The sequence below is a fragment of the Coturnix japonica genome, unplaced genomic scaffold (genome assembly GCF_054131305.1).
Source record: "Coturnix japonica strain WE unplaced genomic scaffold, WE-NBRP24 Scf083, whole genome shotgun sequence".
Taxonomy (NCBI): domain Eukaryota; kingdom Metazoa; phylum Chordata; class Aves; order Galliformes; family Phasianidae; genus Coturnix; species Coturnix japonica.
The window spans coordinates 379,522-391,935 of record NW_028188986.1 but is presented as its reverse complement, the minus strand read 5'-3'; the positions used below and the strand labels follow the sequence as shown (position 1 = coordinate 391,935).

General features: G+C 48.5%; 1 pseudogene and 2 gene segments (V, D, J or C); 2 read left to right on the top strand and 1 right to left on the bottom strand.

Annotated features, from left to right (window-relative positions):
* LOC107307035 (Ig mu chain C region-like) overlaps positions 1-12,414 on the top strand; it is a 67,640-nt gene that overhangs the window by 19,081 nt on the left and 36,145 nt on the right.
* LOC146751498 (immunoglobulin heavy variable 3-21 pseudogene) lies at positions 1,740-2,218 on the bottom strand (annotated as a pseudogene).
* Positions 9,307-10,325, top strand: LOC146751497 (immunoglobulin heavy variable 3-23-like). The segment is given in 2 exon segments: positions 9,307-9,398; positions 9,958-10,325. Coding segments are annotated over 2 exon segments (402 nt in total).

The window sequence follows — 12,414 nt, the reverse complement described above, 5'->3', positions numbered from 1 at the left end:
GGCATATTTGGTGCAGTAATACATGGCCGAGTCCTCGTCCTTCAGGCTGTTCAGCTGCAGCCTCACTGTGCTCTGCCCGTTGTCCCTTGTGATGGTGGCACGGCCCTTCACCGCCGGCGCGTAGTATACGCCACTACCAGCACCATTAATACCACCGACCCATTCCAGCCCCTTTCCTGGTGCCTGTCGCACCCATTCCATGCCATAATCACTGAAGGTGAACCCTGAGCCCTTGCAGACGAGGCTGAGCCCTTTTCCAGCTGTCTGAAGATCCCTATGGGGTCTCAGTGTGGTCTCTATGGGATCCCTATCAAGTCTCAGTGTGGTCTCTATGGTTTTCCAACTGGGTCTCATTGTGGTCTCTATTGGATCGTTATGGTGTCTCCATGACATCCCTATGGGATCTCAATGGGGTCTCATTTGTAAGGCCTCTAGGAGGGCTCAGCCTCGTCTGGAAGGCCTCAGGGTTCACCTTCAGTGATTATGGCATGGGATGGGTGCAACAGGCACCAGGAAAGGGGCTGGAATGGGTCGCTGGTATTGAGGATGATGGTAGTGACACATAATACACTGTGATGGTGAAGGGCCGTGATGATGCTGATGAAATCAATATTGTACCTGGATTTAATGGGATCACCCAGAGCCCAGATTGGGAGATCAGAGCCCAGGTGCCGTCCATGTAACCAGCCTCATAACCAGCAGCACCAGCACCAGCACCACCACTATAGGCATCTTTGGCGCAGTAATACATGGCCGAGTCCTCGTCCTTCAGGCTGTTCAGCTGCAGCCTCACTGTGCTCTGCCCGTTGTCCCTCGTGATGGTGGCACGGCCCTGCAATGCTGGACCATATTCTGTCTCACTACCATCATAGCTAATACCAGCGACCCATTCCAGCCCCTTTCCTGTTGCCTGTCGCACCCACTGCATGCCATAATCACTGAAGGTGAACCTTGAGGCCTTGCAGACGAGGCTGAGCCCTCCTCTGGATGTCTGAAGGGGTCTCAGTGTGGTCTCTATGGGATCCCTATGTGGTCTATGTGTGATCTCAGTGGCATCCCTTTGGGTTCTCAGTTGGGTCTGCATGGGATCCCTATGGGGTCTCACTGTGGTCACTATATGATCCCTATGGATTATCAGTTGGGTCTCTATGGGAACATTGTGGAGTCTCAGTGCAGCCCGGCTCTGTGAGGCCTTGAGCTGTTGGTTCCATCAACCATCCCCATCCTTCCATCCCACAGGGCTGATGGCGGCTGTGACGTTGGATGAGTCTGGGGGCGGCCTCTACGTGCACAGAGGAGTCGTCTGCCTCGTCTGCAAGGGCTCAGGGTTCACCTTCAGTGATTATGGCATGGACTGGGTGCGACAGGCACCAGGAAAGGGGCTGGAATGGGTCGCTGGTATTTGGGATAATGGTGGTTGGACAGGCTACGCGCCGGTGGTGAAGGGCCGTGCCACCATCACGAGGGACAATGGGCAGAGCACAGTGAGGCTGCAGCTGAACAGCCTGAAGGACGAGGACCCGGCCACATATTACTGCGCCAAAAATGCTGATGGTTGGTATAGTGCTGGTTATGGTGCTGGTGATGAGGCTGGTTACATGGACGCCACCTGTGCTCTGATCTCCCAATCTGGGCTCAGGTTGATCCCATTAAATCCAGCAGTGACGTCCATACGATGAGCACAACCAGCACAACCAGCACCACAAGAAGCTTTGGGGCAGCAATAGGTGGGCCCTGACCTACTGTGTCCATATAGGGTCCCCATTGGGTCTCAGTGATGGCTGATAACCATGGCCATAACCATGACCATGACCATGAGCTCTGAGATCCCAGTCTGGGCAATGGCTGATCCCATTAAATCCAGATGAGACGTCGATCTCATAAGCAGAATAACCACCACTATCATAATCTCTGGCGCAGTAATACATGGCCGAGTCCTCGTCCTTCAGGCTGTTCAGCTGCAGCCTCACTGTGCTCTGCCCGTCGTCCCTCGTGATGGTGGCACGGCCCTTCACCGCCGGTGCGTAGAATGTGCTACTACTATAAGCAGCACTATTAATACCAGCGACCCATTCCAGCCCCTTTCCTGGTGCCTGTCGCACCCAGTACATGTCAAAGCTGCTGAAGGTGAACCCTGAGGCCTTGCAGACGAGGCTGAGGCCTCCTCTGGGCGTGTAGAGGCCGCCTCCGGAATCGTCCAACGTCACGGCCGCCATCAGCCCTGTGGGATGGAAGGATGGAGATGGTTGACGGAGCCGACAACTCAAGGCCTCACAGAGCTGAGCCGCACTGAGATCCCAAATGGATCCCATGGAGATCCAACTGAGAATCCATAGGAATCCCATAGAGACCACACTAAGACCCCATAGGGATCTCCAGACACCAAGAGGAGGGCTCAGCCTCATCTGCAAGACCTCAGGGTTGACCTTCAGCAATAATGGCATGCAGTGGGTGCGACAGGCACCAGGAAAGGGGCTGGAATTCGTCCCTGGTATTTACTATGATGGTAGTTACACATACTACGCGCCGGCGGTGAAGGGCCGTGCCACCATCACGAGGGACAACGGGCAGAGCACAGTGAGGCTGCAGCTGAACAGCCTGAAGGACGAGGACTCGGCCATGTATTACTGCGCCAAAAGTGCTGATGGTAGTTGGAGTATTGATGCTTATGGTGGTTATAATGCTGGTGACATGGACGCCACCTGGGCTCTGATCTGCCAGTCTGGGCTCTGGGTGATCCCATTAAATCCAGCAGTGACGTCGATGCTATAAGCATCATCACAACCACCAGCATAAGCACATTTGGTGCAGTAATATAAGGCTGAGTCTTCATCCTTCAGGCTGTTCAGCTGCAGCCTCACTGTGCTCTGCCCGTTGTCCCTCATGATGGTGGCACGGCCCTGCACTGCTGGCCCGTACACTGTGTTACCACCATCATTCCTAATACTAGCGACCCATTCCAGCCCCTTTCCTGGTGCCTGTTGCACCCAGTCCATGCCATAATCACTGAAGGTGAACCCTGAGCCCTTGCAGACGAGGCTGATGACTCCTCTGGGCGCGAAGAGGCCGCCCCCCGACTCATCCAACATCATGGCTGCCATCAGCCCAGTGGGATGGATGGAAAGGATGGAGATGGTTGATGGAGCCAACAACTCAAGGCCTCACAGAGCTGGGCCGCACTGAGACCCCATAGGGATCCCGTGGAGATCCAACTGAGAACACATAGGAATTCGATAGAGACCACACTGAGACTCCATAGGGATCTTCAGACACCCACAGGAGGGCTCAGGCTCGTCTGCAAGGCCTCAGGGTTCACCTACAGTGATAAAGGCATGATGTGGGTGCGACAGGCACCAGGAAAGGGGCTGGAATGGGTCGCTGGTATTAGGAATGATGGTGGTAACACAGTGTATGGGCCAGCAGTGGAGGGCCGTGCCACCATCATGAGGGACAACGGGCAGAGCACAGTGAGGCTGCAGCTGAACAGCCTGAAGGACGAGGACTCGGCCATGTATTACTGCACCAAATGTGCTTATGCTGGTGGTTGTGATGATGCTTATAGCATCGACGTCACTGCTGGATTTAATGGGATCAACCTGAGCCCAGAATGGCAGATCAGAGCACAGGTGGCGTCCTTGTCACCAGCCTCATCACCAGCACTATTAGCACTATAACCATAAGCACCTTTGGCGCAGTAATACGTGGCCGAGTCCTCGTCCTTCAGGCTGTTCAGCTGCAGCCTCACTGTGCTCTGCCCGTTGTCCCTTGTGATGGTGGCACGGCCCTTCACCGCCGGCGCGTAGTATGTGCTACTACCAGCACCATTAATACCAGCGACGTATTCCAGCCCCTTTCCTGGTGCCTGTCGCACCCATTCCATGCCATAATCACTGAAGGTGAACCCTGAGCCCTTGCAGACGAGGCTGAGCCCTTTTCCAGGTGTCTGAAGATCCCTATGGGGTCTCAATGTGGTCTCTATGGGATCCCTATCAAGTCTCAGTGTGGTCTCTATGGTTTTCCAACTGGGTCTCATTGTGGTCTCTATGGGATCGTTATGGTGTCTCCATGACATCCCTATGGGATCTCAATGGGGTCTCGTTTGTAAGGCCCCTAGGAGGGCTCAGCCTCGTCTGCAAGGCCTCAGGGTTCACCTTCAGCAGTTATGCCATGTTCTGGGTGCGACAGGCACCAGGAAAGGGGCTGGAATGGGTCGCTGGTATTTACTATGATGGTAGTGCCACATACTACGCGCCGGCGGTGAAGGGCCGTGCCACCATCACGAGGGACAACGGGCAGAGCACAGTGAGGCTGCAGCTGAACAGCCTGAAGGACGAGGACTCGGCCATGTATTACTGCGCCAAAGTTTGTTGTGGTGGTTGGAATGCTGCTAATGGGATCGACGTCACAGCTGGATTTAACGGGATCCCCCATTGCCCAGACTGGGAGCTCAGAGCCCGGGTGGCGTCCATCCAACCAGCCCCACCACCACCACAATAACCACCACAATCATCATCAACTCTAACACAGTAATACATGGCCGAGTCCTCGTCCTTCAGGCTGTTCAGCTGCAGCCTCACTGTGCTCTGCCCGTTGTCCCTCGTGATGGTGGCACGGCCCTTCACCGCCGTCCCATACCATGTTCCACCACCATTATTAATACCACCGACCCATTCCAGCCCCTTTCCTGGTGCCTGTCGCACCCATTCCATGCCATAACTGCTATAGGTGAACCCTGAGGCCTTGCAGATGAGGCCTCACTGCTTCCCTTTGGGGTCTCTATGGGGTCTCCATGGTGTCTCTAAGGGAACTCAATGCGAGGCCTATGAGGTCGCTGTGGGATCTCAATGAGGCCCCTGTGGGATCTCTATGGGGTCTCATGTGCAAAACCATTATTTCACCCCAAATCCACTCATTGTACCCCAAAATCACACTGTTTTACCCCAAATCTACTCATTGTGCCCCAAAATCCCACTGTTTTACCCCAATTCCACTCACTAGGCCCCAATTCCCACAATCCAGAGGCCTTGCAGACAAGGCCGAGCCCTCCTCCAGGCCTCAAATTCACTAATTGTACCCCAAAATTCCACTATTTCACCCAAAATACACTCATTGTACCCCAAAATCACACTATTTCACCTCATATCTAGTCACTGTACCCCAAAATCCCATTAATTCACCCCAAATCCATTCACTAGGCCGCAAATCCCACAATCCAGAGGCCCTGCAAACAAGGCCGAGCCATTCTCCAGGCCTCAAATCCATTCTTTGTACCCTAAAATCCCACTATTTCACCTCAAATCCACTCATTGTATCCCAAAATCACTCTATTCCACCCTAAAACCACTAATTGTGCCCCAAAATCCCATTATTTCACCCCAATTCCACTCACTGGGACCCAAATCCCACAATGCAGAGGCCTTGTAAACAAGGCCGAGCCCTCCTCCAGGCCTCAAATTCAATCATTGTTTTACCCAAAATCCCACTATTTCACCTCAAATCCACTCATTGTACCCCAAAATCACAATATTTCACACCAAATCTACTCATTCTGCCCCAAAATCCCATTATTTCACCCCAAATCCATTCACTAGGCCACAAATCCCACAATCCAGAGGCCTTGCAGACAAGGCTGAGCCCTCCTCCAGGCCTCAAATCCACTCACTGTACCCCAAAATCCCATTATTTCACCTTAAATCCACTCACTGTAACCCCAAATGACACTATTCCACCCCAAAATAACCAATTGTGCCCCAAAATCCCATTCTTTCACCCCAAATCCACTCACTGGACCCCAAATCCTACAATGCAGAGGCCTTGCAGACAAGGCAAAGCCCTCCTTCAGCCCTCAAATCCACTCATTGTACCCTAAAATCCCACTATTTTACCTCAAATCCACTCATTGTACCCCAAAATCACAATATTTCACACCAAATCTACTCATTCTGCCTCAAAATCCCATTATTTCACCCCAAATCCATTCACTAGGCCACAAATCCCACAATCCAGAGGCCTTGTAAACAAGGCCAAGCCCTCCTCCAGGCCTCAAATCCATTCTTTGTACCCTAAAATCACACTATTTCACCCCAAATACACTCATTGTACCCCAAAATCACACAATTCCACCCCAAAATCACTAATTGTGCCCCAAAATCCCATTCTTTCACCCCAAATCCATTCACTAGGCCACAAATCCCACAATCCAGAGGCCTTGCAGACAAGGCCAAGCCCTCCTCCAGGCCTCAAATCCAATCATTGTTTTACCCAAAATCCCACTATTTCACCTCAAATCCAGTCATTGTACCCCAGAATCACACTATTTCTCCCCAAATCTACTCATTTGCCCCAAAATCCCATTATTTCACCCCAAATCCACTCAATGGACCCCAAATCCCACAATCCAGAGGCCTCATAAACAAGGCCGAGCCCTCCTCCAGGCCTCAAATCCAATCATTGTTTTACCCAAAATCCCATTATTTCACCCCAAATCCATTCATTGTACCCCAAATTCCCTTTATTCTACCCCAAATCCACTCACTGGGACACAAAATCCCATTATTTCACCCCAATTCCACTCAATAGGCCCCAAATCCCACAATCCAGAGGCCTCATAAACAAGGCCGAGCCCTCCTCCAGGCCTCAAATCCACTCATTGTACCCTAAAATCCCACTATTTCACCTCAAATCCACTCATTGTATCCCAAAATCACTCTATTCCACCCTAAAACCACTAATTGTGCCCCAAAATCCCATTATTTCACCCCAAATCCACTCATTGTGCCCCCAAATCCCACTATTTTACCCCAAATCGCCTATTTGTACCTCAAATTCCCTTTATTCTACCCTAAATCCACTCCTATGGGTTCCTATGGGGTCTTATGGGGCTTTTGGGTCTTTTGGGGTCCCTATGGGGTCCCTATGGGTCCCTATGGATCCCTTTAGGGTCCTATGGGGTTCAGTAGGATCCTAAGAGTCCCTATGGGGTTCTATGGGTCCCTATGGTTTCCTATGGGGTCTTATGGGGTTCTATGGGTCCCTAGGGGTTCTATAGGATCCTCTGGGGTTATTGGGGTCCCTGTAGTTCCCTATGGGGTTCAATAGAACTGTATGGGTTCAATATAATCCTATGGGTCCCTATGGGCTTTTTGGGGTCCCTATGAGATTCTAAGGGTCCCTATGGGATTCAATAGGGCCCCTATGGAGTCTATGGGGTCCCTATGGGGTTCTCTGTGCCCATATAGGCCCCTATGGGGTTCTATGGGGCTCTATGGGGTCCCTATGGGGTTCTCTGTGCCCATATAGGCCCCTATGGGATTCTATGGGGCTCTATGGGGTCCCTATGGGGTTCAATAGGACCCTATATGTCCCTATGGGGTCCTATGGCTCCCTATGGTTTCCTATGGGGTCTTATGGGGCTATTGGGGTCTCTATGGGGTTCTATGGGGCTCTATGGGGTCCCTATGGGGTCCAATAGAACCCTATATGTCCCTATGTCTCCCTATGGGATCCCATACAAGCTCCAAACCCCACAGAAACCACCTTATTTTTGGGTCGGAAAACCCCGATTTGCTCATTTTTCATCCAGCTGCAGGTTCCAGGTGGCCCCACAGGCTCCTATTTTCGGGTTAAAAAAGGCACTTTTTGGTTCAAACGGGAAACGATGGGTTTATTTTCTTCTTTTTGAACCATTCTTGCGGTTTTTCGACCCATTTTGGGGCCTCTCCAGGTGCGGTTCCGCTCCATGGCCTTTAATTAAGTAGCTTAATTAGGTTAATTAATCATTGGGTTATTTAACAATTGATTGAGTAATGATTAATTAACTAATGGTCATCAATCGATCGTTAATTAATGATCAGGTTAATTGATGATCGACTGATTAATGATTAATTAATTAATATCCATTAACAAATTAGCACAATTAATGTTTAGGTTGATAATGATTAATGCAATTAATTGATTGATTAATGAGTAAATAATGGTCATTAATTAATCATTAATTAATGATCATGATAGTTAAACATTGATTAATTAACGATTAATTAATGAATGATTGATGGATTAATGATTAATTGATGGTCAATAATCAATTAATCATTAATTAATGATTAGGATAATTAAAGATTGATTGTTTAATTACTGATTAAATAACAATTAACAGAGAGAAGACTAATTAAGAGCTTGATTAGCCCTGATTAATGATTTAATTGAGAGGAGATCGTTATTAATTCATTTATTATCTATAATGAGTGGAACATAGTGTAATTAGTAGGCCTTAATTAATGGTTTAATGAAGACATGGTAGCAATTAAGTGACTAATTAATTAATTAATTAATTAAGAGTTGATGGCGATTGAATGTTACATTGTCTCTAATTAATTACTTAATTATGAGAAGATCACAATCAAATGATTAAATGATTAATGGCTGCACAGAAGGGATTAATGTTAATTAATTAATTAATTAATTAGAGCTAATTAATGGCCAATGGGAGTCAGAATGGAACAATAGTGAAGAGACTTTTAATTAATCAATTAATCAATTAATCAACCCAATTAATTAATTCCTGATGGGGGGATTATAAGGGGTGTAATCAGGAAGAAACGAGAGGAGGCCATTAATTAATTAATTAATTATGAGTAATTAATTGTAATTAATTACAATTAATTAATTCCTGACAGGGGATTATAAGGGATGTAAATTCAGGAAGAAGCAAGAGGCGGCCATTAATTAACTAATTAATTGTAAATAATTAATGGAAATTAATTAATTCCCGATGGGGCAATGACCGAAAGGAGAAATGACTTCATTAGGCTGGGAATTAATTGCATTAATTAATCAAAGTCGTTAATTAATTAGTGCTCTTCATTAAGGCCTGATGAAGGAAGGGGGGGGGTCATAGCAATTAATTAATCAGTCATTAATTAGGGGCAATTCATTAAGGCCCAATGAGGGAAGAAGGGGAGGGGGGGTGTATCAATGGTATCCAATTCAGTTAAAGAGCAGATAATGATAATTAGAATGAGTAAAAATTAATAAGGTCGGGCCTAGGTGTTAATTAAATCATTAACGAGCCTAATTAATCATTTAATTAATTAACAATTAATTAATTAAGTGGGGACAGGTGATAAAACAGAAACGAATGGACTTCACGCATCCGCGAGTCGCTCGTAAACAACAAACCATAACAAACTCATTAAGCCATAACAACTCCCAGCCTTAACGAAGGGCAACCGGTAATTAACGCGTTAACGAAGCCCGGCGTCTCCCCGCCCACTTTTATGCAAATGAGGCTTCTTAATGAGTATAAAAGAGCCGGGTTTGGGGTAGAGGAGCAGCAGTCGGCTCCGCAACCATGAGCCCAAGCGTCTCCTCCCTCCTCCTCCTCCTGGCGGCCCTGCCAGGTGAGGGCGCTGTGGGTCTCTATGGGGCTCTATGGGGTCTCTATGGGGCTCTATAGGGCTCTATAGGGTCTCTATGGGGCTCTATGGGGGCTCAATGTGTCTCAATGGGGCTCTGTGGGGGTCAACAGGGGACCTATGGGGTCAATAAGTCTCAATGGGGGTCAATGGGGACCAATGGGGGTCTATGGGGGTCAATAGGGGTCTATGGGGGTCTATGGGGGTTTATGGGGGTCAATAGGGGTCTATGGGGGTCTATGGGGGTCAATAGGGGTCTATAGGGGTCAATGGGGGTCTATGGGGGTCTATGGGGGTCAATAGGCCTCTATGGGGGTCAATGGGGGTCTATGGGGTCAATAGGGGTCTATGGGGGCCTATGGGGGTCTATGGGGGTCTATGGGGGTCTATGGGGTCAATAGGGGTCTATGGGGACCAATGGGGGTCAATGGGGGTCTATGGGGTCAATGGGGATTCAATGGGGGGTCTATGAGGCCTACACGCGCGCACTAGGCCGCACCCAAGCCTCTCCATTAACCCTCTCCATCCTTTCTATCTCCCACAGGTCTAATGGCGGCCGTGACCTTGGACGAGACCGGAGGCGGCCTCTACGCGCCCGGAGGAGGCCTCAGCCTCGTCTGCAAGGCCTCAGGGTTCACCTTCAGCAGTTATAGCATGGAATGGGTGCGACAGGCACCAGGAAAGGGGCTGGAATGGGTCGGTGGTATTAATTATGGTGGTGGTAACACATACTACGCGCCGGCGGTGAAGGGCCGTGCCACCATCACGAGGGACAACGGGCAGAGCACAGTGAGGCTGCAGCTGAACAGCCTGAAGGACGAGGACTCGGCCATGTATTACTGCGCCAAAGGTGCTCACGGTGGTTTCCATCTTTGGCCCCATAAGCATAAAACATAAGGTTGTGGGAGTAGGGATGTGGTTGGTGTAGGCCCCTGTAGGCCCCGTAGGCCCCATAGGCCCTGTAGGCCCCATAGGCCCCAAGGGAGGAAATGAGGCACAAAAGGCACAAAAACGGTGGTTTTGGCACAAAAATAGAAAGAAAACAACCCACAAACCCCCATAGGAGGTGGTTTCAGCCCAAAAAATGAGGTAAAAAAGGGACAAAATACACCACAAAAGCCACATAGGAGGTGATGTAGGCCCCAAGGGAGGAAATGCGGCACAAAAATGGTGGTTTCGGCACTAAAATAGGGACAAAACAACCCAAAACCCCCATAGGAGGTAATTTAGGCCCAAAAGTAAGGACAAAACACATCACAAACCCCCGTAGGAGGTGATTTAAGCCGAAAAAATGAGGTAAAAAGGGACAAAATACACCACAAAAGCCACATAGGAGGTGATATAGGCCCCAAGGGATGAAACACACCACAAAACCCCATAGGAGGTGATTTAGGCCCCAAGGGAGGAAATGCGGCACGAAAATGGTGGTTTCGGCACTAAAATAGGGAGAAAACAACCCAAAACCCCCATAGGAGGTAATTTAAGCCCAAAAGTAAGGACAAAACACACCACAAACCCCCATAGGAGATGATTTCAGCCCAAAAAATGAGGTAAAAAGTGACAAAATACACCACAGAAGCCACATAGGAGGTGATATAGGCCCCAAGGGATGAAATACACTATAGAACCCCATAGGAGGTGATTTAGGCCCCAAGGGAGGAAATGCGGCACAAAAGGCACAAAAATGGTGGTTTTGGCACTAAAATAGAAAGAAAACAACCCACAAACCCCCATAGGAGGTGGTTTCAGCCCAAAAAATGAGGTAAAAAGGGACAAAATACACCACAAAAGCCACATAGGAGGTGATATAGGCCCCAAGGGATGAAATACACCACAAAAGGCCCATAGGAGGTGATTTAACACCAAAATAAGGGCAAAATACACCACAAACCCCCATAGGAGGTGATTTCAACCCAAAAATAGGGACAAAACACACCACAAACCCCCATAGGAGACGATTTCAGACCAAAAAATGAGGTAAAAAGGGACAAGATACAGCACAAAAGCCACATAGGAGGTGATTTAGGCCCCAAGGGAGGAAATGCGGCACAAAAGGCACAAAAATGGTGGTTTCGGTACAAAAATAGGGAGTAAACAACCCAAAAACCCCCATAGGGGGTGATTTAGGCCCGAAAAATGAGGTAAAAAGGGATGAAATACAGCACAAAAGCCACATAGGAGGTGATTTAGGCCCCAAGGGATGAAATACACCACAAAAGGCCCATAGGAGGTGATTTAGGCCCAAAAAGCACCAAAATAGGGACAAAACACACCACAAAACCCCATAGGAGGTGATTTAACACCAAAATAAGGGCAAAATACAACAAAAACACCCATAGGAGGTGGTTTCAGCCCAAAAAATGAGGTAAAAAGGGACGAAATACACCACAAAAGCCACATAGGAGGAGATTTAGGCCCCAAGGGATGAAACACACCACAAAAACCACATAAATGGTGGTTTCGGCACCAAAACAGGAATGAAATACACCACAAAACCCCATAGGAGGTGATTTAACACCAAAATAAGGGCAAAATACACCACAAACCCCCATAGGAGGTGATTTCAGCCCAAAAAATGAGGTAAAAAGGGACAAAATACACCACAAAAGCCACATAGGAAGTGATTTAGGCCCCAAGGGATGAAACACACCACAAAACCCCATAGGAGGTGATTTAGGCCCCAAGGGAAGAAATGTGGCACAAAAGGCACAAAAATGGTGGTTTTGGTACAAAAATATGGAGTAAACAACCCAGAAATCCGCATAGGAGGTGGTTTCAGCCCAAAAAATGAGGTAAAAAGGGACGAAATACACCACAAAAGCCACATAGGAGGTGATTTAGGCCCCAAGGGATGAAATACACCACAAAAGGCCCATAGGAGGTGATTTAGGCCCAAAAAGCACCAAAATAGGGACAAAATAAACCAGAAATCCCCATAGGAGGTGATTTAGGCCCAAAAAATGAGGTAAAAAAGGATAAGAAACACCACAAACCCTATAGT